The sequence below is a fragment of the Photinus pyralis genome, unplaced genomic scaffold, assembly GCF_008802855.1.
Source record: "Photinus pyralis isolate 1611_PpyrPB1 unplaced genomic scaffold, Ppyr1.3 Ppyr1.4_LG1, whole genome shotgun sequence".
NCBI lineage: Eukaryota > Metazoa > Arthropoda > Insecta > Coleoptera > Lampyridae > Photinus > Photinus pyralis.
The window spans coordinates 29,978,883-30,006,506 of NW_022170249.1; the positions used below are offsets into that span (position 1 = coordinate 29,978,883).

At 35.1% G+C, this 27,624-nt stretch overlaps 1 protein-coding gene across 1 annotated transcript; it reads right to left on the reverse strand.

Moving 5' to 3' along the window:
• Window positions 1-891: 891 nt before the first annotated feature.
• Window positions 892-12,421, reverse strand: LOC116158593. The gene is made up of 3 exons (XM_031471403.1): window positions 12,088-12,421; window positions 1,517-1,652; window positions 892-1,419 (listed from the first exon to the last, which is right to left on the reverse strand). The coding sequence occupies exons 1-3, from the start codon at window positions 12,150-12,152 to the stop codon at window positions 1,276-1,278; spliced, it is 345 nt and encodes a 114-aa protein (XP_031327263.1). The 5' UTR covers window positions 12,153-12,421; the 3' UTR covers window positions 892-1,275.
• Window positions 12,422-27,624: the final 15,203 nt, after the last annotated feature.

Below are 27,624 nucleotides of genomic sequence, written 5' to 3' on the forward strand. Positions count from 1 at the left end.
CCCACAGCCTATAAATCACACGAAACAGATATTTTTTGTGGATTTAACAATGGTTTCTGGATTTTCTTCACTTCTATTCTGTCAATTTTGTCAAGAGCAACCTTGTCTCCGGCCCATTCACCGAATTTTGCATGCGTTGTTCTGGTGTAAGTCTATTGATGTTGAAATGGCAAACCTTACTGATGAGCACAAATCAGTCAGCTTTCAAATTGTTTCTTACTAGAAACAGTATCGTCAATTCGAAAAACAAACGTCTAAAAAACACCCTTTAGTCTTAGGACTTGTGCAATAAAAAATGAAATCTCTATTCAATAGGCTTCCTCGGCGTCACAGGACAAGCACGCACTGTGAGGGCGGGGAGGCGATTAGGTGACCGTGGTCGAGGTACCTACTTACTTTCCGCAGCAAGCAGAACTTGTCGGTGATTTTAAAAGATCCGGGCCATTTCAAATTCGCCACGTCTTGGTCCCCGGGCATAGGGTTGAGCAGGCCTGTATATAAAGATAAACCATCTAAAAATACGACCGGAAACACAAAAATCATTTGAAATGCATATAGGGCCAATTAAGCCCTCGTGGGGTACGTAAGGGGGTAACAAAGCTTGGGTCTTCTAGTCTAGTGTATCTTAAGAAAAGTAACAAGAGGCTCGGAGTTATATATCATTGGGACTATAGCATCTACTGGTGGGCAATTCTAGATTTATTTTACCAAAAACCTGAGCTTCCACGAAAATTAACATAGGGTAATCTTTTTTAGCACGGACATAATGGGTTGTCTCTTCCTAGGTTTTCGTGCTCGCCGAACGTAATTATATTAGCCCTAGAATATAACACTTCTATATTGCACGTAAACTTCTTATTATCCAAGGAATTTCATTCGTAAAGAACAGAAGACGTCTAGATAATTTAATTAGCATACAAAATTCATAAATACATGATATTAGGAAGATAGGTTTATTAGGTCTGACTATGTTTTACACTAAACTAAGATAATAATTTACTTAAACTATGAATTGCAGTCTTACAAAATGCTTTGAGCATTTCTCTTTTTTTACATATTTTCATTAATCTACTGACTTTCTTGTGCGCACTAAATGTGGAAAAGCGCTTGTTATTACCCCATTACGACAGTTCAAAAGGCAAATGCGAGACCAGACTTACTTCCAGATCTCGTTGATGTTTAGAACCATTTAAAAATATGTACAACATCTCAATAATTAAATGCAATCTTACTACATTAATATGTACAGTATGACTTTTAAATCCTAAGCACCTTCTAAGTACGTATCGATGCAGCTTCAGGCGTTGCCTTACATATCGGGCCGGTATTTTCTAGCTCCATTTTCTTCAAGTTTTCAACAACTGCCGAGTGTTCATCGATTAACTTCCAAAATTCGTGTTTTCGATGTTCCGCTTCTTCCTGCAATGCAAAAGGAATAAGAATAATTCATCTGCTACATTATTTGAAGATCTATGGACCTAATTGAAACTGACTTTCGGGTGGTACTCAAACTCACCAATATTTTTCTAATTGTCGCATCTGATGTCTGCCTTGTATAAGGCCTCTGTGTTCTTTGGTACACGGGAGCTTCTTGCGTTAAACAGTCATCTTTGCTCGTGTTTTTAGCCGAATCAAAGTCTTCGATTACGATACTGAAACAATAAAGAACTTATAAGTATGCTCTTTGTGTTGGTTTCATTAAAAGATTTAATTTCCTATCCGCAATATGTTTCGTGTTAAGAACAATTTAAATTGCTTTTCCGGGTTTCATCTGGGACATTTAAATTAACATTCAATTTTCATTTCCCACTAAAATGATTATGTTTTGATGAATTTTTTAAATGCTTTTAAAAGAAAAGATCAATGTCGGCAAAAGAATAAAACGAAGAAGAGAAACGGACGTTGTATAAATTCAATCTATCCACTTTACATTACCCAGTCTGCAGTTGGGCAATGGATAATTTTGCGGCTAAAACTGGAAGTAATGTAATATACCACTCAGCGAAGCACTTTTCATTTCGCACGAGTATTTCGATCTCTGCAAAGGTCACTGTCCTGATAAATTTTTATAGAAAAGCTACACCGCTTTACTCCCGGAAAACACAAATCCAACAACAGATTTACGAGTCTGGCTGAAAATATACCAAAAAGACGATTAGCGTTAATATTAATGAAAAATTTCTGCATTCCTCGAAACCTCTTCATCGAGTGAAGGTTTATACGAAATTTGTACGAGCAATTCATTGTGATTAGCCTCAGGGAAATATACATCAACATTTTTAACCGGGAATGTTCGGTAAAAAAGGGATGATGAACGTAGTTAATTACGCTTGCTTTAATCTCATTTCTACACACTTCCGTCTCACTTTATATACGGACCCTAATTTATGTCTCAGGGATGAACAAATATTTTTCGGTGGGTGCATTGTTATTACAGTATGAAACCATTTGCAAGTTAGCAAGTTAGCTTTTTTTTAAAGATGAATTTTAAATACGTAATCATTGGAATTAATACGCAACCCCATAGACGACAATTAGAAGGGAGCACGTTTTCTGTCATGGCCTATCTGTCGCTGCTAATTAATTGTGATCTACTCCTTTATTGAATCACAGAAACTGGTACTGCAAAAAAACTTTAGTCATCACATAAGTTGGACAAATGGACACTGCCCATAAAAATGTTTTTTCCATTATTTTTTTTAATTTGTGCGTGTTCCAGACTTTTAATTGACTGTCATATTTTATTCAAAAATAAAGGACCATAGCAATTAATCGCTGATTGTGTGCTCCTTAGTCTAGTAAAGTTGATTATTGTGTTAGTTAGTTATAATGTAATCTTTGATTTTGTTTACAAAAATCCAACATTTCTAGCTGTATAAGCAAGATAGAGTTAAAATTGTCATTTCCGTAAAGTGACTTTTACAACATCTCGGTAACCTGCCGCCACAATGATGCGTAGAGCACGCTATTGAATTTTGAAAATTTTTGAAAATTGGAAGTGTGTCCCCGTACCAGTAGGGCATACAGAGTTAGTCTAACTTGGAATAAGTTCAGTCAATCAAAGACGGTTTTTGTTTCAGTAATATGCTCAGATACGTCAACTAGTATTTTAAACTGCGCTCTTTTTGATGTAATAAAATTGTATACAGAGTGTCCCAAATTTGAGATAACCTCTATTGTGAAGGAACATATCCTGGCAGTTTTTAAATTGGTATCGTGCGCGCTTATATGCATTTGATTAAAAGAGAACAACACAAGCTACGACACTGGAAAATGTTTTACCGCGAAACTTAGCAATTCAAAGAGAGATATGGCTGATAAAATGAAGCCTTAAATTTCTTAGTTTTTGTAGAATATTATTCCAGGAATCCTTTAGAGAGGTTAAACCTCCATAACCTTAAAAATAATTAGAATCTTTCGAATCTTCTTATACTCTTTTTAGGTCCAGGTGCTAACATGGTATTATTCTTAATCCTAGTATTAAGCCATTTCCTGCAGAGAGGGTGTGTTATATTCCAATTCGATAATCTCAAATCTATTAACCAATTACGTTTCTTAACACTAGGAACATAATTAAACCTCAATTAAATAGGTGAGGGCCATCAACCTTAAGGTTTCTTATCGGAACAAAATAGTTTATTATGTGTATACCAAGGGACTAAAATGTGTGTTTTAATCCCGAAGGTACAGATTGCTGGCCGAAACGTAGTTGGGGGAAACAAGCACCTGAGGTATACAGCGTGATTCAAATTCGAGGGCCACCATGGGGATTTCGGGAATTGTAAGAGATAGGTAGGTAGTTTAAATTTGGCAAAGTTGTGTATTTATGCAGTTTTGAAACTAAAAAAATTCCGAATATCCGGAAAACACCGAAATTTTCAGAATCGTTTTTATTTTTTACTGATATTATTTAAAAAGATATTTCGAAATAAATGATATATTATTATGGCCACTTTTGTCCCTCTACAAGATGCTACTTTTAAATTTTAAGTTTGATGTTTCGTCTCCAGTCAACCATCGTCAACTTTGTTTTTTCTTATGGAAGTAATTTTTACTTTTTGTGTCATTTGTTGGAGAATTTTTTTCTGATTTCAAAAATGTAAACATCACTATCTTTTAATCATTAATATTAATTTAATATTAATTCGTAAAAACGCAAGAAACTACGTACGTATACTATTTAAGTTTTAAGGAAAAGTTTTCTAGGGAAAAAAGAAAATATTTTAATAATTTAAAAAAATTGCGATGTTTATATTGAACTCTCTTTTGAATACTCTATCAAATAACCGCAAAGGTAAAAATTACTTCCATAAGAAAAAACAAAGTTCATGATGCTCAACCGGAGACGAAACGTTGAATTTAAAATTTGAAACTAGCATCTTGTAGAGGTAAAAAAGTGACCAGAATAATGTGTTATTTATTTCCAAATATCTTAAAGTAACTTAATAAATAACTTCAGTAAAAAATAAAAACGATTTTGCAAAATTTTTATGTTTTCCGGATATCTCCGAATAAGTAGTCGAAATTTGTTAATTTTCAAAACTGCATTTTGTTAAGCATCAAAATACGCAACTTTTCCAAAATTTAAACTACCTATCTATCTCTTACAGTTCCCGAGATCCCCATGGTGGCCCTCGAATTTCAATCAGCCTGTATCCGCTATTTGTATACTCTTGTAATCAATGTTAAAGTTCAAATTTGAAAGCAAAACATTTGTTTGATTGTAGAATCAATATACGAGGCGTCGTTTTTATATTCCCAGACTAGGGTGTTTTGAATTTTGATGCTGTTTTTCAATAAAATTTTAATAAATAAATAAATAAATATATGTGTTGGATGGAAGACTAAAGAAGCAACAATTAGCAGCTTGACTAGGAGTTTCAGAAACCACGGTTTTCAGAATTCTAATCGAATACCTTGGGACGCCAAAGGTTAGTACAAAATGGCTTCCGCGAATGCTTTCGCTATTCTAAATGCCTATCCGCGTAGAGGCCTGTGAACAATCCATGTCGCGCTGTGGAGATCAACCAGAGTTAATTATCAATGGACCTGTCACTGGAGATGAAACCTGAGTTCATCAGTATGATACTGAATCGAAATAAGTGTCACCCCTTCTGCAGGAAAAGAAAAATAATGGCAAGTATTTTTTGGGACTCTCAGGGAATTTTTCCGATTGATTAAGGGTAAGTAGTAGGGTAACGGGAGAGTATTGTGCAAACTAGATCGAAATTATTTTGAAGTTTCTAGATTTGCCGCTAGAGGGCGTACGATTCATGGTTAAGTAGAAAAATGGCTTTTTTTCCTCAAATATACCCAACAAACATGCATAAAAAATACATGCATCGCAATTTTGTACGAATTTTCCATCATTCTAATGCAGCGTGTATTGCTCTAATTTATAAAATATGAGGGGCAGGGGAAGGGGAACATCTCTGTAAGGAGTGGAGTATAACTTCGGTTTAGATTAACCGATTTTCACATAATTGGTTTTATTGAAAATAGCTCTCTTCGTGTAATCAGTTTTTACATGAATGGAGTTTTAATAAATGTGATGAACGGTATAGAGCGCTACATTAACATAAAGTGCAGGTTCTCTTGAAAATTTCACATGGAACAGTGTAACTATTATATGATATTATTAAATAAAATGAAAAAGTGGAAATATCAGTGAAAACCGGATTTTGATATCTGTTTCCTAAGCAGGGATATGACCCAAAAAAACACACATTCACAAAACATATCAAGATGCGATTTTCACTGATATTTTTACTTCTCCATCTTATTTAATAATATAATATAATAATTATATCGTTCCATTTGAAATTTTTAAAAGAACCTACAAGTTTGTTAATGCCAAACCGCGTCCTCTACCACTCATCAGATTTACTAAAAATACTTTAAAATTTGAGAAGCTCTTACCCATAAGGCCAATTATGTGAATACCGGTTAACCTAAACCGAAGTTACATTCAACTCCTTAAAGAGATGTTCCCATTCCCCCACCCCTCATATTTTATGAGCAGAGCGACACGCGCTGCATCAGAATTATGCAAAATTCATACATGATTGCGATGCATGTATTTTTATGTGCATTTTAAGAAAAAAATATATTTTTCTACTTCAGCATGAATCCTACGCCTCTAGTGGCAAACCAAGAAACTTGAGAATAGTGTCCAGAGATTTCTTTTAAGCTCTTTTGTTAACAAAATCTTTTTCCCCAGGCTGTGTAATTAACGGTTGCATAGGTATGGTCTATGACCTTTATTTATAGGACACTCTGTATCATAATTCAATTTTAAATTTGGGCGGTCCTCTTTGCATAGGCTAATGACGTCCAATATAGGTTTCAAAATAATTAGAATTTCTTAAGCTTCCGGCAGATAATCTTCTTCTACTCATACGTCAAAAAATTCTTCTACCCGTGCAGGTGGTATACGGAGGTAATGGCTGGGCTCATTCGCGTCCGTAAAGCGAAAGCGTGCTTCCTGTTTGCGGTATGTTGCCTTGGCTTTGTTGAGTAGTAGAATTTATGGTGTATAATTGCCGAAATAAATTTGGAGCAACAGTAATGTTCCATCCGCTTAGCATTTGTCACTTCCAACCAAAATATTCAGATTTGGTGTCTTTGCAAAAATAGCATTCTACAGAGTTTGCTATTTTCACCCGCTTATGTTGAGTTATTGGTTAAATATTTACAAAGCCCATTTTACTACCGCTCACCACTCTAAATTTGTAGGTGCTTTTTGAGAAATTTGAAATTTAAATTTCTGTAGCAGCCTTCACAATGCAAAAGCATCCTTGCCGATTTCACGTTTTGAATAATAAAAAGCGAGCACGTGCTAGGTAAAGACGAACTTATCAATTCTGGTAATTTGAGTTGTATTTTCCGGCGACAAACGGTTTTACGCAAAAGAAGGTCCAACAATTTTGCATTTACCTTGCAAAATCGGACTATTCCGAAAGGAAAAAACGTAGGATTACTTTGGCATCTCGTATTTAAGAGCAAACCCTCATCAATGATAAGCTAAAAGCACAAGCTTTCATAAGTATTTCACGTCATGGGAAGATTTCGATCAGTTCCATGAAATTTCTAAACTAACGATACACGAAACGTTAGCTTTCAGGAGACATTACGTAGTACATCAGCGGTGCTGACATAAAGTTTGATAAAGAGGAAATGTAACATCGTCACTACAAATCAATACACGTTTCGAATGGGATTTTATTTCAGCTTAGTGCTCCAATAATAGAAAAGACAACCACATGACGCAATTATTTACGTAGGTAAATTATATTACAGCCACATTTAAAACATAATAAGTTGGTTGGCGGGCATGTTGACACAATTTCAATGTACACAATCGATTAACATGTCCAATCATTCTAAAAACATTTCGATAATTAATATTAATGTAGAGTAAAATGTTCTAATTGTGACAGCAGTAGCACGTTATTGTTTCAATGGCAAAAAATCGCCTCTATAATCTCCCCACGTACCTGATTTGTTCGCGTTTGAGTGCAAGCACGTTTATGAATAGTGTAGGTACTTTAACCTTGATACGTTATTAAAAATAGCCTTTATGATTGAGGGTGTTCACATATTAAACGTTTATGTTTGACCTACGATTACCAGAAATAGTCCTTGTTTATTTTAGCAATTGGTGCTTGCTTTTAGGTCATCTGCGGAATTTCAAGTGAATCGTAAAATAGAAAGCTTTTCAATGACGATCACATGGCATCATTACTGTCGAGTTTGGAATCCTTAAGTCTTGCTATTACGATTTCAGTTAATATTCGAAATTGATTTGAACGCACATTACGTCATTAAGAACATTAGAAATTCAAGCTATAATAGTCACGGAAACGACAACGTAATAAGAAGTCGATAGGTTTAATGCAACTTTTATTTTTGGATGACCAATAAAGGGATGCAAACGTGGTAATTTTGGCCTATGACGAACACGTGAAACATGCCGATCTCATTGCAGTGGCCACAAAAATCAAGGTTCGGCGTTCTCATTGTCATAGCAGCAATGCATTTGTCCCTTTCGTGTCGGTATCCTACGTAAAAATAGACAGGCTCAATCGAAACGTGAGCTGAAATCTTGATGCATATTTCAAGATGTTCTACGATTAATTGACGTCAGCATGGGTAGTAGACGAAGTTCAAAGTCGTCGTTAATTAAGCTTTGTCGGCCTCCACTTCTTTATTGAAACTGAATCGATGTAAGTTCCTTCAATTTAAGACACATCGATAGAAGAAGTCATATTATATGTGAAGTCTCTCAATTGTAACTACGGGGGCGTACTTTAAAGTGCACTACAAGAATCTTATCAAAGCGGCCTATATATCGTTATCGATTGTTTTTAAAAACAAACAAACAACATTGTTTTGTCTTCGGTAACATAATAATTACGAAATTGTATATTTGTGTTCTTTTTTGATAGCGCATTTCAGTTGGAGGACTGCGACCTTATAATGTATTATGAGCAAATAGTAATTGGTGTAAGTATGTAGGTATTGATTAGACAGTGCAATCATACAAATTTGCGGAATTTCTGCAATAGAACAAGTTTTATTGCAATGGAAAATCATCAGATACATCTCAATACGAAGGATTACTTTAAACTTGTCCTTAGCAATTTAAATATTTGTATAGAGTAGAGACTTAATGCTATTAATAGTATCCATTCAAATAGTCTATAAATATAAAAACGGTAGTATATCTGTCTGTGTGTCCGTGTCAGGGATTCCATAAGGGGTCGATTTATCGACCCCTGGGGGTGAAAATCTGTTTTCCAGGGATCGACATAAACGAAAATTGATTTTGGGAGTCAACGAGGTCTAAAAATCGACCACTATTAATTAACACAAATTTGTATTAGAAACTTTCAAGATATGAGTCTATGGGGGTCTGAGATATCAGTTCAGTTTGGAAAATGGGTCTCTGGCCCAAGATTGGGAATCTCTGGTCTATGCATTACTGTACAACATTCATTCGATAGCCGTTAAACTTTGGCCATAGTTCCAAATTGTTCAGACACAACCGCGCGGGAACCGCATGGAAATCACTTGGAGCTTAGGTTTAGAAATACAAAGAGGTTTGGATTACTTTAAACTTGTCATTCGTATTTCCATTGTCTTCCTACACTGTGTCCCAGATAAGGATGTCTATCATGGGGATCTTGGAAACTAAGAGAAGATACAGAGATTAGGGAGAAGTTCCGCAAGAAAACCAGAAAAACCGTAATTTGCAGATTTTGTTTTAATTTGTTCTGATGTAATTTGAGCAGATACGAAAAAAATTTAAAAAAAACACTCATTGCCAGTATATTTTTGACTGCAACGCCGTAATTCCAAGTAGAGTGTGGGTGGTGAAGCCTGCTCAGAAGAAATGGTAAGTAAAAAAGATCGCCTCTTACCACAAGAAGTGCATATCTTACACCTATCTTATCAGAAAGTAACGATAGAAGAAGATGCCATACGACTGGTGAAAGTGGGAAAAGTGATGGGTTCGGTTGGATATCTGCCAGGGGAGGTTAAATCGACTTAACTGAAGATCATACTGCTGTAGTATGATCTTTGACTGAACACAAGAAATGCATTATAATCGTTAAATAAAATATTATCATTGAGGAAGTCAAGGAACTCCCTTTACTTACTGGGGACTGGGGGCATTAGAAAAATAAGTAAAATTTCGCCCGGTTCTCAAGATTATGTGTACTATGCTTTTAACTAATGTCCATTGATAGTTATTTTGGTGGTGAGTAGTAATTTTCCCAAAAAAAGGTTAACTTATTCCTCCACATCCAATCATTGCTTGTCGGCCTACATTATTCTTTGCTATTCCCATTGGATGACATACGATCTGATTCTTCTGACCGCATATTCTTATTTACTTATCTCTTCTGGTGGAAATTTTGGAATTAAGTATTTATATTAGATAGAAAACTCGTACTTTCACACATTTTTCATTTTAAAAAATAAATGCGAATGTTGAGAGTCCAAATAGAACATTTCCGATCGCTCGATGGCTTCATGTCCATCGATTTAAAAAGAAATTTTGCAGGTGCATTCTTTATCAAATTTGTAGACAGAAGTTCGTGAATTTGCAATGTAAGCCAAAAAATAAAAAAGGCCCTTTTGACATGTCCATTAGTTATGAACCGATTTGCATGAAATTCAAACTGGGCATAGTTTTAGCAATATAATACGCATCACAACCTTTTAGCAGATTTTTGCAAATTTATTTGTACAAACTTCAAACGCGAATTGGGTATGAACGGGACGTCGGAGGTGAGCACCGACAAAGGGAATATGGTAACCCCCGACAAGATCTTATGTAATGTCACCGTTTTGGTGCTTTTGATTATTATGTACCGTCAGGGTGTCGTGTATGTTCTATTGTTAGCATATTCAAATGATGTCTTTACAAGAGCAAGTCCCGCCATGGTGCGGGTTTCCGTTAACAACCCGTTCCATTGAACCTAATGTGACCTTCGGTTCTCAAGATGTATGCAATAAAAGATGTCTGTAATGAGAGAGGTCGGCTTTTAGGCTTTTTACTGAGTCATCCATCGAAAGTAAAAAACCCCATAAACTTGATCCCTTCTAGTGAAACCTGTATTTGCATTATCGTATCTGTAGCGTCTTCTCTGTTGGTAAAAATGTGCAAAATTGCACTTTGCAAATGTGACCTTCGGTTCTCAAGATGTATGCAATAAAAGATGTCTGTAATGAGAGAGGTCGGCTTTTAGGCTTTTTACTGAGTCATCCATCGAAAGTAAAAAACCCCATAAACTTGATCCCTTCTAGTGAAACCTGTATTTGCATTATCGTATCTGTAGCGTCTTCTCTGTTGGTAAAAATGTGCAAAATTGCACTTTGCAAAATGAGTGGATTAGTACCCTTAATCCCCAAATGGACACAAACGAGCGCACATGACCGTTTTTGATCCTTTTCCATGCGTATCTCAAGGCGATAAGACGCTATTGTAACATGATTTTGTTCCTATAAACGTACCGTTATCTATATAATGCAACCAAATCATCGGCCGATAAGGAAACTTTTCATTTTGATCTGCCATGCATAAGATACTTCATCTTCACAAAGTGGACGTCCTCTACGTGTGAGAAAATGAAATTTAAGTGAACTCTTTGTTTCCCTCTTTTGGCAGACCCTACAATTAAGATGATTGTACTATTGATTTTCACAATTCAAAACCCGGGACGTATCCATTTGTATAATATATTTTAGTATCTAACTTCTGATTCACGGTTTGATATTTTACTTAGTTGAAGAGGTGCCATAAAGTACCTATTTTTTGAAGTTTTCTATGCGTGCTTTATGCAACATCACTTTTGGTTTCTACATACGAGTATAAGATCTTATTATGAACCCGTACATCCACTTCTAATATGTATTTCGTAATTTCGGTAGACAGAATGCTTCATTAAATACTGAGGTATGTAATAAACAATAAGAAAATCAATACCATCAATTGTGTAGTAGAGTAAATCAACAATTTTCACTGAGATTGGCGATTGGATTGTGATTAAGATTAAGTAGAAAGTTTTTGCTTTAATGTTACCTAAATGAGATTTTGCGTTTCTACGAAATCAAAGACCTCGTCAAAGATTTTAAGTGACATTCTGATTCCGGATTACAATTAATATTAAACCTCAAAGCAAAAGTATTTCACATGTCAACAATTCATTGCAGGTACATTTTCAGTCCATCTGTCTGTTTTATAAACAAATATTAGAAAAACTGTGTACATTTTACAACACAACCTATTAACCCATACCTGTTTATTTGGTTTAACCAGTTTTTCATTAATAAATATTACCCCATGGAGGAAGGCTGTCTTAATACTTCCAAAAATGGAATACGTTGGCAGATTACTGAACACAGATTTCTTTATTGTTATAAGGCATTGATTAAGGCAGTAGATGTATGGTTAAGCAACAATTGGGCTATTGTACACTATCAGGTTAATATTACGTCAAGCACGTAATCAAAGATAAGAAATCGAATCAATACTACAAGTTGGCTACTATGCATTAAAAAGAAAAAAATAAATTTTACCTGAATTCTGACAGTCTGTCGGTCGAGTTTAAATCTTGGCTTGGCATTTTTTCCATTGACCGCATTGGAGCCGCAATTGAAAAATAAAAACTTTATGATTTACAACCGAAATTGATGGAACGAAAACGCTCGTCGTTTAAGTTGTACGAACAGTTTTTGTGTAGTCACCGACTCGCGCTACTTTACAACATTCGTATGAGAACTGACAATGAATAAATACTGATATTGACTAAGTTAAACTTAGCTAGTACCTCGATAAAATAGCCTAACATAACGCGATTGACGTTAGCAGTGGGTATACAGCGGGTGTTTGTCCCCCGCCAATAAACCTTTTGAATGCTTCATTCTATATTAATCACCCTCCACTCATTGGAAATCTTTGTTGCGATGCTTCCACTTAATAAGAAAATCGTTACGTCTACTTCCTAATTAATTAATTCAGTTCCCCACACGAGCGCATTAGCTACTGGGAGGCTTTTGTGCATCAGTGAGTTGATGTAAATATAGATCTGTATGACTTGTCGACATTTCTAAACACCGCTCTTGCTTGAGACGTGTAAATCACCATTTTATACGATAGAAATAATTTTTCACTAATGGGAGCACGTAGAAATAACCATATAAGGAAATGACTCAACTAATTTAGGTAATGGAAATCGCATTTTCCACAATTTTGTCACTTGTCACGTACGTTCCAATAAGTTGTACTTTGTAGTGCTTGGCGGCACGTAATTAGTGTATCAAACCTTTTTTGTTTGACCAGACCACAAACTGTTAGTCAACGTCAACGTAAAGGCATTTGCAGATTTTCTGATGTTAGAAGAACACTTCAATGACACCTACCTACGTGAAATACATCAGCGATGCTATAGTTTTCCACTTCTTAAAATATAACAATAGATGATCCAATTGCAGATACAAATACAAGCTACCTTTCTTTATCTTTTAGACATAGACTCCAGCATGAATAAGAAACAACGGGCTCAATGATGAGCTTCTATTATTCATAATCGCTAGTTAATGTCTCAATCTTACCTAATCGGAATTCTACTGTTTAACTTTTATTGTTCTTTCGGCAATTTCCTTCCGCATGTGGGATAGGTACTATGTACCTACTATTTACTGCCATTGTATTGTATTATCAAGTTTCATTATTATTAATGAAAATCTTTGATAATTTCAAATTAGCGGATTTCAATTTGAGCTACATAATCCTGCACTTTTTGTGTAACTAGGGTATTTTAATTAAATTTTATAAATAATGCACTATCGTCGATCTGTTCGTCTGTTTTAATCGTAGGCCATGCTTTTCCATTACTAGATAAGCTTAGTTTGAAAGCGGAAATTTCACCTCAACCTGGAAGACAGTGATGAAGATTCGTTTGTTGTTTTCTGTTCTCTATGGCGCAAGGCGAACTAGCAGAACATGGTACTCCCTGCCACTCGTAACCATGGCTTTAATAATATACCGGGTGATTCATTAGAAGTGATGATCACTTGAATTTCGCGCGTAAGGTTTTAGTATTTTTTGCATTGTTAGATTGACGGTTTGAATTTCGTTAGTAATTTTTTTCTGTCATGACTGTCATTTAAGAAACCAGTGTCGCCGTTAATTGTTGTGTGCCATTTGCGGTTTATTACTTTTTCCATTTTGAACAATTTTTAGAGTTGATGCACTAAAATACATAAGAAACGTGACTGTGTCTAGTGTTAGTTTATAATTTATGGTAAAACACAAGCAGTATTTGTAGTTTATAAATAAGTAAACGATTTACTGAAAGCATGATGATACACCACTGCATGATACACCACTGCAATTAAATAAAAGATCATCAGTTAGTACCAACTTCATAATTTTTTTGATTTGCGGGAAATTCAAATTGTCCTCACTTCTAATGAATCACCCGGTATAACCATTCTCAAGGAAGTAAATTTCTTAGAATACATTATCGCCGGGTATATATCAATAATATTGGCGGCTTCCTTGTAGAAAAATTCGCGTCAAAAATATTTGACCCCCAAGATAACTTGGTCCATGTACAGGGTGGTTCAAATTCGTAACTCGTCATTGAGATCTCCGGACCGGTGAGAGATACAGTGTAGGTTAAATGGGGACAAAGTTGCTGCTTTTTGTGGTTAAAGAACCGCATTGAAATTTTTGAACAACCATTGAAAATAGCTGAGATATAACGGAAAAACTGAAAATGTCAAATTTCGTTTCCATTTTCCCTAGCTTAAACTTATTCTCAAAGCTCAATAACCCGGAAACGATTGACATGCAGTATGCTTCTTACAAATTTAGCTTAACATTGAGAGAAGAATTGAAATAGTGATTATACAGGGTGTAGCATTAAAAAAATGCAATTTTAGGGTACCACGCCCTGATAACCAGATCTGTATAATTATAATTAACATATAAATACTGCCTAGAAAATATTGAAGAACCCAACACTTTTGTATACAACTTTTTTCGATATCTTGTATATTTTCGCCGATAATCGACCTTTTCCAGACTTCTTATCATGGACCCTATATAATCAGTTTAATGCTACGATGTGGCTCTTGATCATTTTAAGTAATGCAAGGTGGCGGCTTTAAACATCCTAAATAAAGAAATATTAACGTGGTTTAGACCGGCAGTAAGAATCTAAGAACAAATAAAAGCAATAGGTAAGATGCAAGCATACTGATCAGTAATTCTAAATAAATGAGTGGGGAGGAAATCACCGATACTTACAAAAAACGGGAGGATCACTTGGAACGAACGAACGTTTTCACAACCACTTTGCGTATGAACGCCCGGTGTAAGCTTTTTGTTACGAAAGTTTCGTATCGAAAGTATATATGTTGGTTCTAGGAGTTGAAGAGGAGCTCATTATGCGGGTCACTCTGTAATTGAGCGCAAGTCAGTTGAGCCTGTTGATAAATAAGATAGAAGCTAAAGGTAATTGATTTAATTTCTAGAGTTGTGTTACAGCCGCCGCTATCGCAATTAAAGCTGCAATTAATCCACCGTTCTCTTTCAGATATTTCAATTGTTGCGTCCGAAGGCTCTCGTCATTTAGATGACTAATATTTTAAATTTCAGTCACGTTAAGTCATTATTAACAGATTTTATTTGCTGTGGTAAATTAAAACGTACATTAAAACTGCAAGGCGGTGCAGGTTTACGCTGTTGTTACCTAAGAAATTCCAATTAACAATAAGTGTTAATTGGACTACCGATTTTAGAAATTTCAATCCGGCCAATTAAGTAAGTGAAACAGTAGCTAAATAAATGTGTTGCAGTAAACGTCTTTCCACATAGTCGTGTGGGGGTATCAAAAGAAGTGCTATTAATTGATTTGAATTTCAATTGATTGGGTAGTCAAGTAAAAACCCATGAAATGCTGGTTTTTCATTTATCAGTTAAACTCATCTGATAGAGAACTTATAATATGTAACATAATAACATATTTTAGTAATGATAGGTATTTATTTACACTCGTCTATGGGGTACTCATTGAACAAAATAACAGACAATCAGTCCAATTCTGTAACTAACAAGTTTGCAATATTACTAACTATAGCACTGGGTCTAAAATAAACGCGTTAGGTCCAGACACCCGGACCCAAATGAAATATCGGTTTCAATTCTGTGTATATTTATGAAAAAATATTTATAACGGTTCCGGTCCACTTTCGGTTCTAAAAAAAATAGTTCTGATAAATTTTTCGGTCCATAACGGTTCTTTTCGGTTCTAGTAGAAAGTGTGGCATTCAAAAAATTCATTATAACAACCTGATATGTTTAATAGGTGTGAAAAAGAAGTAAAAAGTCACGAATACCAAAACGTGCCGTATGGTTAGTGTAGCTAATTTATAATGACAATGGGAATAGAGGAGGAAGAGGGAAATATGTATTTAAACTTAATTTATTAATAAAAAACCAGAAAAAATACACAAATACTTATGTAAAAAAATCATGTATAGAGTATTGTTTTTTATTTTTATTTTCTAAAACCTCGCCCTTCCCACAGATTAACAATTTGTGCCCCCTCCTTTTATCACAGAAGTGGCTAAATTACCGCCACCGCCACCCATACCCGTCAATTTCGACACCTTATTAAAAATTTATAATCCACCGTTGGTAATCATAGAGTAATGTTTTATCAATTTTCAGGACGTGTTTGCCGGCGCGTTAAGAACCGTAAAAAAGCGAAAATAACAACACAACAATGCTATTTTGTGAACTTATACCAGTTATATTAACTATTCATATTTATTGTGAATTAATTCAGAACTATACATAATAATAAGCTGTTAATTTAAAAATTTACCTTATCAATGGCAAATAATTGTTATCGTCTTCCACATGTACAAATTCACAGAAATCATCCATGCCCATTTCAACAAATAAGCATCAAGTTTACTTAATTTTAAATGCTAAAATGCAGATCAGTCAGATAAGTGTACTAATTGGTTCCCTTGTCCACCACTCATATATTACTAGGGTTACCCTCAACTTTACTGTGTAAGGGCACAAAAGAAATGTTTATTGAATCAGAAAGTTGAGGATGAGTGTCACTTTAAGTGCGAGTGCGCCTCTGAATTTGCCTTTTAATATGTCGAACTGAGAAACTTTTATATCAGTTTTTTTATTTTTGTAGTTTACTTGTTTTTTTTTGTATCAACGCTTTTCTTTTACTAGTGACAATTCTGCCTCTATTTTATATCTCCTGGCTGTAGTGTGGTATGGAATTATGTTAACCAATCTTACTCAAATTGTTGCAGACGTTTGTATGAGAGGAATTGGTAACCCTAACTGCAGAATATCTGTGTATTTCATGCAAATCACAATATTGTTCAAAAGGGGACGTTTTAAATTATCGACATGATAAAGAGCTGTAAACTTTGAACGATTTCCGAATTCCTACTTTTCTTGCCAACTTCAGGGACCTCTCATATTTACCTAACCAAAAGGTGAAGAAATCTCCATGAAGTCTTCAACTAAATCTTGAGTGATCCCATCTACCACTAGAAGGGAGATACTAAGTATTCATAAAAGCAATATTATCAACGCGCCATTTACATCAACTATTTTTAGTCGGAACACTTAATCAATTGTTTCTAAGGTGAACAGGACCACTCAAGACGTTATCTAAAATATTGTCCTCCGTCAAATTCGTCAGAAGTAAGTGAATGACGCGATTTGTTACCTTGATACAATCTACGAGATTACCAATAAATGATTTAAGTGGTCTACCGGTAATATTGTATTTGTCGAGTATTTGACGTAAAGGAAAACTTTAAGCATTACCCACTTATCGATCAGTGCCAATATTTCAACATCTAGGCACAACCTTCAGGATTATTTTATTTCCATGTATTTTTAAACTTCGATATGTCTCTCGTCACCAGTAATGCATATTCCATACATACAACCCTTCTCTCACTCACCCTTGACACAACGGAATGGAAAGTTATTAAATTACACATGAAGCGTAGGTACCTACCGATTTACTATTTAGAGGGTTTTCATCTAGGTTTTCATTATTTTTTACTTTAATTTATCTATATTGTATATCAATAGCAACACAAATTTTGAAATGGAGTGTTTCAAGGGAACAAATATTACAGACGACACTAAATATATATATATAACTTTAAATACTAACAATTCATTCTTGAAATGCCTTTAGGATGAGTATAGTGCACCTTTATTTTAAGGAGCTTAATGAAGGTAACGGCATTTTTGTTCTATAAATGAGGCGTTTCAAAAATATGTACTGCAATAATCATCATTGTTACTATTATTAGTTAACAACCAAACTGGCACCAGGTTGAAATGTCAAACTTAATATATTTGAAACAAGCTTCTCGGTGTTATATTGAAATTAGCCATAGGCCCTATATAAATAGGCTGTAAAACTTTTATTTACTTTCAAAGTGTTCGTGATGCAAAAGAATGCGTTAGGAAATTAGGCCCGTGTGATTTGTTTTACTTTGCATTCTTACATCATTGGGATCATCCGCATTTCTCGAAAGGAATGCAAGGATTTTTTTAAGTACTGAATATATAGCAGTCACGAAATTAGAAAAGGTGATTATAATAAATCAGATCAGATTAAATTACGGTCACAATGTCGATTTCTCGATCATACTGTTACTACGTATTTCGTAAATATTATTCGTCGTAAAGAGAATTCAGAAGTGGTTTGCAGCTAATGCATAATATATCTTTTAATTTTCGTGGGCCTTCACTCTTTAATGCAAATGCTGGAAAAGTTTTATGTCCAATTAATTCTTCAATTAGGTGTGCGAAAAACGGCCAAGGCGGTGGTTTTCCTTGTTATAATTTTTATTCTTGCGAGTGAGGTCTGTTCAAATTTAAATTATGATTTCTATTTACCGCCTGAAAGAAACCCATGGGGAGAAGTGGTTTTACGGGAGGGCAGACAACAACAGTTTTTTTATGTTAATATTACATTTTACACATTATCTAAGTACTATGCGATCAATAATGAGTTGCTGTCGAGTTTTTTGTTTACATGGAACACTTCGTTACGATAAATTGGGCGCATTTAATGATTTTTTAATCTACCCAAATTTAGAGCAAATGTGATATAAAGAAAGGTATCATGGGAAAAGGGCGTACCAACAAAAATGTAAGTTTTCAGGAAATGAAAAACACGTTTCACAAATTTAATATTCTACTGAAATTTAATTCCACTCTTCCTCCTTCCCAATCGACGACCCATTCTTTTGTCTTTAGCATGAACCTTCCGTGACGCTCCCCTCATTTCTGATAATCTGATATCTGCTTTCCGCGGCTTCCTGGCCCTCTCCGCCCTCCTTAGGCCGCTTTATATTGTGGACATGCCATCGTCCACTACTGTGCCTTGGCCCATATGGAACACCTCTTTGTGTTCTCGCACCTGTCTTTAAAGTGTCCCTCTTGTTGGCAGTTCAGACACTTATTTTTGTTATCACAGGCATTACACTCTCGGTTCAATTCAGTTGTCGCCTACCTAAGTCGGACAGCCATTCGATTTAAAGGTGGTGTACGAGTATTCTACCACCTGCACGTTAGTAAAGGAGGTATCGCATTGGGGTAAAAAATGACCCCCCACATTTTTTCCGGAAATTCGTTTCAAAGCACCGGCATTCCGAATCAAACAAAATGTCAATGATGTCGGTCTATTTGTATGTCTGCTCTCATTTCCCCTAAACAGCTGACCCGATTGGAACCAAACTTAGTACATATACAGTGTGTCCCAGATCGAACGCACCATGGGGAAGCGGCAATGTATTTTTTCGCGAAGATTTTGAAAGTAGCGTTCAATGTATTACTCAAATCTCTTTTTAGCATTAGGCAAGCCCAATAATGTACGTTGAACTTCAAATAGGTACATATCAAAGGACTCATGGCTCCTTTGCGAAAAAATCAATAATTCTTTTTACCTATGGTGCGTTCAACCTAGGACACAAAGTATTGTTAGACATAAAAAAAGAGCTGAAAAGCTTTTGGGCAGATCGCGCATGCGCAGGTGCGCGGGTGGTATCTGTGCTTGCCACAAACAAATATTTTCCTTATGTAGCAGCGAGTGATGCCCACTCATAATCGGCGTACGCTGTCCATAATGTTTTCCTTGTTCTTCGGTAGCGTCAGTGTTGCGACCATATGTCCGTTCTCTGATTCTCTTATTTCAAATACCTACTCCGCGGTGTCGCGGCCTTCCAGTACGGCCCCCTTAATCTCTCTTTTATTAGCAATCTCGTCGATCCCCCGGGCCTTTATTCACACAGTACACTAGACTTTTATTGTGGTAATACATTCAGCTATTTTCCTGATTAGGTCTTTCCCCTGTGATGGTGCGTATATTTCAATTTTGTTACTCTTTGCTCTTATGAGGCTCCTGGTGGTCCTCTCTAAGGTGTCATTAAACGCCCCTTGCTTTTTCTTCCTCTCATTCTCCCTTCACGCTGCTAGGAAGAAGTGTCCATCTTTTTCTACCGTTCTACCGTTGCGGCTGTCTCCCCCTTTTTCAAGACCGCCTATTTTTCCAGAACATCATCATACCGCATTTGAACGTCTGTACACCCTGAACCCGTTTGGCAAGCTCAGGGTGTCGTCGCCCAATTTCCTCCCTTAGGTACTCATCACCGTTATCATTGCTATATAAAACAATTTCGCTCTTTAACCATGCATTATCATTGGCGAACTCACTTCTAGTTGTATGTTCGGATCTCTTGGCCTTGAAATTACCGCATCTTTCTATCGCTTTTTGCAGCTTTTTCCGCACGAGCTCTTCTTCCTTAATGATGATTGTAGTTTTTGGTTTGGTATTTCTGTGCAGAAGAAAGTTAACTGAAGTTGTCTAAACCTTGTGAAAGTTGAAAAAAACAATCAATTTATTGCTCCGTGGAGCTATCTGTCTAGGTTCTCTTTTTATAAAAGTTGAAAGTTTAAACCGTTCGCGCAGCTGCATCGTATTCAACACGCCAGTTCGTTTATCATCAAGTTGGTGTTGTAATTTTTAGATTTTCTTATTTTTAATTATCGACCATCTGCGCACGGAGTACGATGTAAAAACAAGCTTTGTAAGCTACTCTTTATTTCAGGAATTTTGTTTTTATTTCCATTTAATGTGTTTCAGAATAAATTTTTAGCATTGTCAATCAATTAATTGTGTATTTTATTCGAATAAATTGTACGACCCGCGTATAGTCCTTCTGTCATATGTTTCTATTTCTATCCACGATTTATTTTAGGTGTTGATAAGTTGTTTGGAAACTGAGGAATTTGATCGAGGTCAGAGTCTCCTAAATTATTAATTTCAGTCAATATTAAGATTTTTCTTTGTAGCAGATGCCGGAAGTATACGAGGAGAAATTATAAAAATTCTAATTTGTTTGAGCTAGCTGATCAGGTGTTTTGGTGGGTGATGTAGTTGACTGTATAGGTATACCATTGCACACAGTATAACAGGTGTAATATATACCGAGTGTTACATATAAGTATGTAAAAAAATTGGGTGGTAGAGGGGCTCAAAACAAGCACTTTTTCCAAATAAACCGAGAGTCCAACGTGAATGGTTTGGGAGCCACCCCCAAGAAAGTGGTGAAATTTGCATTTCTTTCGCAGCAACCATAACAGTTAGAAAGACTGGTGGCACGTCTTTGAATGGGTTTTCGGATATGCCCATTCCGATTTTGCAAAAATTTTTTCAAAATTCCTACTACCCCCTAACTTGGGGGCGCGGAAAAATTTGGTAGCTAGGGGTTTTTGAAGATGAAAATCATGAATTTGAAATTAGTTTTTGAAAATTCGAAAAACAATTCCACTACAATCCTTCATCGAGGAATTAAAATGGAGAGAATTCCACGAAATCTGCATACTTAATGAGTTAAGGAACAAAATTGTCGAACAGTTTTTTAAAATCACTTTTCAAACAAAAGTTATACTCATTTGACGATTGGTCCTTCGGGTCACAAAGTGTCCCCCGCCTACTAATGAGTAGTGAGTCATCTACTTTCTTATGTAGTTAATTAAAAATGTCGCAAATATCAAAAAAATAACGATTCCCATGGGGAAATGCACTAAAAATAATAATAAAAGGATTTGAATAGCCAAAGTTTGAAGGCAAAGGAAATATAATCATTAGCACTGGTAAGGTTACATCTACAGGACCAATCGACAACGTGTTAACCCCGGAACCGAAATAAAACATTGGCAAACAGTGCAAGGGAACCAACTTAAACCGCATATCTAATTACTGTGGGGAATATCACGTACCTAAATACAAACCTTGATACACAATCGCATTATAAATAAATGGACTTCCTATTATATACTAATTAGTAAGTACCTACTGGTAAATTTAGGATAAATTACCAAAACGGTTGTTGAATCATTTATAAACTTAGTCGAAAGGAACGCGAGGACATTGCATAATATTCTAAAAGACCTCCACGGGTGGCAATTCACCATTTGATTACCTACTACAATAAAAAGATAACTTTTCTTATGGTAACTTTACAAAACAATTGGAATTAAAATGACTGATTAGTTTACCGTTTCAATACAAATAAATGCAGCAGGAGTTTCTTGTTTATGGTAGAATGGGGATTGTATCGCGTTCTGTATATTGTGGATTGTGCCTTTACCCTGAAAAGATTTATCGAAAGCAGACGTGTCCTTGAACGCTGTGCTCGAACACCAAAGTACATATACAGTAGGTATCAAATCCGGGTGCACAGCTGATTTCATAACATTCAATTGTTATATTTTGCATTTGAAAATATGAAATATATACAAAATAAATTGTAAATATTGTAGTCAAGTGTATCTTGGGCGAACGAAATATCACTCAAACTTCATTTAAGAGCACAATGTTTGGAGTAAATCTAGTGTTGCCTTAAATATACTTGAAAATAACAGCAAATAAGCAGTAAAATGTGAATTGCTTTGCTACGGATTTAAGGATTTCTTATGAATACTTATAGACCTAGCCCTACAAGTCGAAAAATGCGATTATAGGGCGGTTGATGATTAAAGAAAGCGAGAAGAGAGAGAATCAATTTGTTAAATTTCAGGTCCGTTAGTTACCCATTAATCGATTTTAATTTCTAATGGTATACGAAAACCAGCATTAAACCAACAAAATCGTACAATTTAAGGGAAATATCAACGTGATAACAGATTTCGCCGCTTGGACATTTTTATACTGCCGACTTTGGAGATTTCATTCCGACTATTTGGATAAATACAATTAATCGTAATTAGTTGGAGTTACAGTAACAGCCTCCGATTAACTCGAGACTACATCCGGTAGATGCGCCCTTAAAAAACCTGATCTAATCCCGTATTCTTAAGAAGTCTGGGAAAGACGTAATTTAATTAAATAAGATTTATAGTTATCGCAAGGACACACCGTCGGTCAGGTAAAACCCATCTTCCCTCAATGGCATAGCCAAATTTGATAAAAGGTAAATCAGTTGTTTAGAGGGGATTTTTTGCCTTTAAATTTGTTTTAGCAGTCACTAGTAGCCGGCCGCCGCTTGCCTTTTGGAATTTCTTCTTCCTTTTACTGCGTTTTGTATTATATTTATTGATAAGAATCGAATCTAAACAAAAGATTTGGGGTATTTTGGTTCATTGTTTAGAATTTTGCATTTAATTTCAGTACTACAGGAAAATGTACCAGGAATTTATTATATATAAAAAAATGACAGTTTAGGATTAAATTTAGCATTTGTTGTATTTCTTTTTATAAATATAACTAACGTCTTACATTAATAAGTGTAAAGAAAAATAGATCCCCTTTATATTAATGAACTAAAGTCATATGCGTAGTTTAGTTATTAGAGTTTAATCAAACCAGCGAATTAGATTTTGAGTTTGAAATTTTAAGAGGTACTAAGGGACGAAATTTTCGCAAGGTAAAGGACATCAGAAACTTTTTTACTACTGAGCTAGCCGTGGGCAAATAAAAATTGTCGTAGTTAAATTTTTGGGGGTTCAATTTTATTTTATGCAAGTGAGGTCTTCGACCCTTGTAAATGTAACTAAGTTCGTTACAGACGGTCCCCGTTTTAATCCGAGCGACCGAACACCGTGTTATCTTTCTTATAACACTGAAGCTTATTTTATCCAAATTCGTTTTTATTAATATTTTATCATGAGAGCACGAAAGGCTGGCGTAGGTAGAAACCATGGTAATAGAATCAACAAAATTATGTACGAAAAATGAAGCAGCGTACTTTATAGTATATTAAGTATGGAGAACGGTAAGGGATTTTTACCGTTCGAAGACAATTGTTTGGAGGAGGAGCGAAGCGACGACTCCAATTATTGTCTGAGAACGGTAACCCTTAACGTTCGACGTGCTTATAACATTTTTTGCGCGATCGAAATTAAAATTATGCAACCAATATAAATATGCACTAAGAAATTAAGAGCAGAATAAATCGAAATGATCGAAGTGGTATGGTGTACATCACTAGGTAACCAGTTTATTTGTCAAAATTGAAATTAATAATTTCATAAAATTGTGCATGTGTCTGATGTAGTTTGCTAGCTTTGCACTTCCTTTATGACTTTATGAGCGTCTTTCTATAGGAAACAACAGCATAAATTGTACGTTTAATGTACCTAACAATAATTAAAGATTAAATGTAATGTAAGACTGTTCATTTTGAACTGATTTAAAAAGGCATCGGTAAGTATTTTTGCTGTTCTGTTTTTAGATCGGTAAGTAATTTTGGCGTCGTCGTAATCATAGCAACTGGTAAATGCTACGTACTGTCATGGAAACACACATGGTAAATAGTCAGAAATGACCGATCGCGCAAAAAATAGTATAAAAGTTACTATTGACCACGTACTTGATAAATAACAATGAATTTTATAGAAATTTTAATAATCCAGTTTAAATGAACCTTGGAAACGGTTAAAAATGTCTATGTTTTTATCTGATGAAGCCATGTTACCCTTAATGCGGCCATTGTTAGCACTCAAGTTTAATTTTTGTGTAAATAAAGGATCTTTTGAATTATATGTGTTAAAAGAAGTGTCATGAGTTTATAACGGTGTTTTAGTACGGAAATAAGAATTCAGGATATCGATCTGCGTACGTGACGTTTTGAACGTTTTCAAGCTAAGTTAATAGACATCTGTTATTTGTGGACTACTAGTAGAGATAGTAAAAGATGCATAGAGACCGTAAGATCTGCACTTGAAGGTTTGACCCGACTACAGTTTTCAATTTTATTAATGCCCTCGTAAAATCTTTTTGATGTCCATTGCAATGGGAACTTACGTGACTACATAAAGTCCATTTCTCAAGTGATTTCTTTATAATGATCACTCATGGTGGTGATTACACAACATTATCAGTTGGCCATTGAACGTAGTGATGTTTGTTGAATGAGATATTAGCTGTATTTACATTATTTTTGTTGTCACAATAAATGTTATCTTTCCATTATCACTTTTTCCAATGGTTTAATTCTTTTAATATTACACAAAAAAGAATCTAGCACTAAGGCACATACCCCTGTATTATATTGATAAAGTTTATCTAGTACTAAGAAATTAGTAAAACTACTTCAATAATTTTTCATTTTGGACTTTAAGACGACAGGGATACTAAATAAATAAATAAATAAATTTAAAAAAAGTGCATTATATATTCTGAATTTGCGTCTCGTGCTAGAATAACAGCTGCACTACCAATAACCATTCATTGCGAGTTAAATTACACTACAAGATGAGTCTCTATGAGCATTTGATTAACGATTTGTCAATCAATCCAGCATAGTTACTTATAAAGATTTTATTCCATGAGATCCCGAAGAACTAAAATGAAAGTGGTACGGAGAATCTGCAGCACGGAAACCTCTCAAGCGATGATCGAATCCTTATTATATACAGATGGACTGTTGAATTCAATACTCTGTATTCGGCGAAGTTTAGAGCGGCATTGTAAAATTCGGTCTAAAAACTGATACGCAACATCATTGCCCCGATATTTTTCTATTCCCACGTAGGATTCCTATGTTTTGAGGTCGTTATTAAAGTAATCAAATTATAATGGAAGAATAACTTTAAGGGTTTGTTATTTGAATACGGTTCATTAAATTTTACAAATTACTTTTATGAGCGAGTAAAACGTACATAATTAGATTTCAAGCAAAATTTAATTGAAAACGCGGAGTGTGGTCCGGAAAGGTGCATTTATTATATCAAATAATAAATGGGTAATTTAAACGACACCAAAGCGCATCGCAATTAACGCAAAAATTCAAATCATTGCAGAAAGGTTGACTAACTATTTGGCAGCGGTACGTAGGAAACGAACTTGACACACTTAATGTGATTTTCAAAATATTTTGGTACAAATCAGTGTTTTTATGTGTCAAAACAAAACAAATGTTTAAAAATCCGTGAACAATAATAAAATAATTAGTATACAACCTCCGAAGTTACTTTAAAATTCTCCAATCGCTTTAGTTATTTTAAAATGAAAGTGTTTACATCAGGTTGTCCTGAGCAACTTATTAATTCATTTTTCTACACAGTAAATTTATACGAAAAGGCTTTTCGCATCTCTTGCCAAATACAATTACCAATTCCGCTGAGCGGAATTCGCGTTTTAAAAACAAATTTATAGTTTTACGACTAGAAGAAAATGCGAAGGAAGTTCTACGGTTTTATTTACGAGAAATTATTGTGTTCTTTAACATTATGCAACTACACAATTAATTTATTTATTTTAGTGCGTGTATGTTAGGTGGGAAGAGTTTTGGCCGAGGTTGCGCCATTAACTCAAGCCACCGCAAAACGTGACTGTTTTTAACTAGGGGCAAACCACTTTGAATTTTTGGTGTACACCTCTCTGAATTAATTTGAATTAACGTGAATTTTTTTAAGGCTCGACTGCTATGGTCATTTGTCTTTATTTCTAAACTAATCACTGTAACTATTAATGTGAATTAATTTGAATTAACGTGAATTAATACGAATTATCGTGAATTAATTTTAATTAACGTTAATTAATTTGAATTAATGTGAATTAATTTGAATTAGCGCGAATTAACATGAATTAACCTAAATTAATTTGAATTTGAATGTTTGGTGTACACCAAAAATGGTACTCGTTCCCCTTCGTTTCTAAAAATCATCGATTCCTGAAAAAATTGCCCTTATAAATCCCCAGAAAATTCGCTTCAGAAAATTGGGTTGCGCTTAAAAAATCGCCCTTGGAATGTTTCATTCCTAAAGGCTTGTTCCTGGAAAAGTTTCTCACTGGAGATATTCGCTATAGAATCCTGAAAGTGTAGCCTCGAAAAAATCACTATTGTGTTTGATCTTCAAAGACTTGTTCCCGGAAAATTTCTTCTGGGAAAATTTCCTATGGAAAAATTCGCTTCCGGAAAATGTAGGCTTGAAAAAGTCGCCTTGGGGATATGCGCACCGGAAAATTTCTTTTCTGGAATAATTGTATAACAAATTTTTGTCCTGGAAATTTAGTCTCGAAAAAATCGCCCTTGGAATATTTGACATTAAAAACACGTCTCGCCCTGGAAAAATTCGCTATGGAAAAATTCTTGTCCTGAAAATGTAAACACGAAAAAATCGTTCTCGGAAAACTTTTCCCTGGAATACTTGTGTGAAAAATTTGCCCCCAGAGAATTTAGTCTCGAAAAAATCTCCGTTGGAATATTTAACCCACATACACTCGTCCTGACAAAATTTGTCCTGGAAAATTCGTTTCTCGAAAATCGCCGATTCCTGTAAAAAATCGCCCTTAGAAATCTCCTGAAAATTCGCTCGGAAAAATCGCTCTCATAAAGAAGGGTCGTAAAAATCTACCTTCGCTAGAATACTTGCGTGAATAATTCCAGAAAATTTGATGCGCTCTCTAAAAATCGCCCCTGGAATATTTGACCCCTAAAAGCTTATCCACCGAAAAAAAATATACGAGACAAATTCGCTATGAGAAAATCGCCTTTTTAAAATGCTTCCGTGCAAGATTCAACCCGTAAATTCAT

Coding starts and splice junctions, on each gene's coding strand:
- LOC116158593 (XM_031471403.1), bottom strand. CDS start 12,152: ATGCGGTCAATGGAAAAAATGCCAAGCCAAGATTTAAACTCGACCGAC. Junction 1,653..12,087: donor GACAGACTGTCAGAATTCAG/GTAAAATTTATT, acceptor TTATTGTTTCAG/TATCGTAATCGAAGACTTTG. Junction 1,420..1,516: donor CGACAATTAGAAAAATATTG/GTGAGTTTGAGT, acceptor TTTGCATTGCAG/GAAGAAGCGGAACATCGAAA.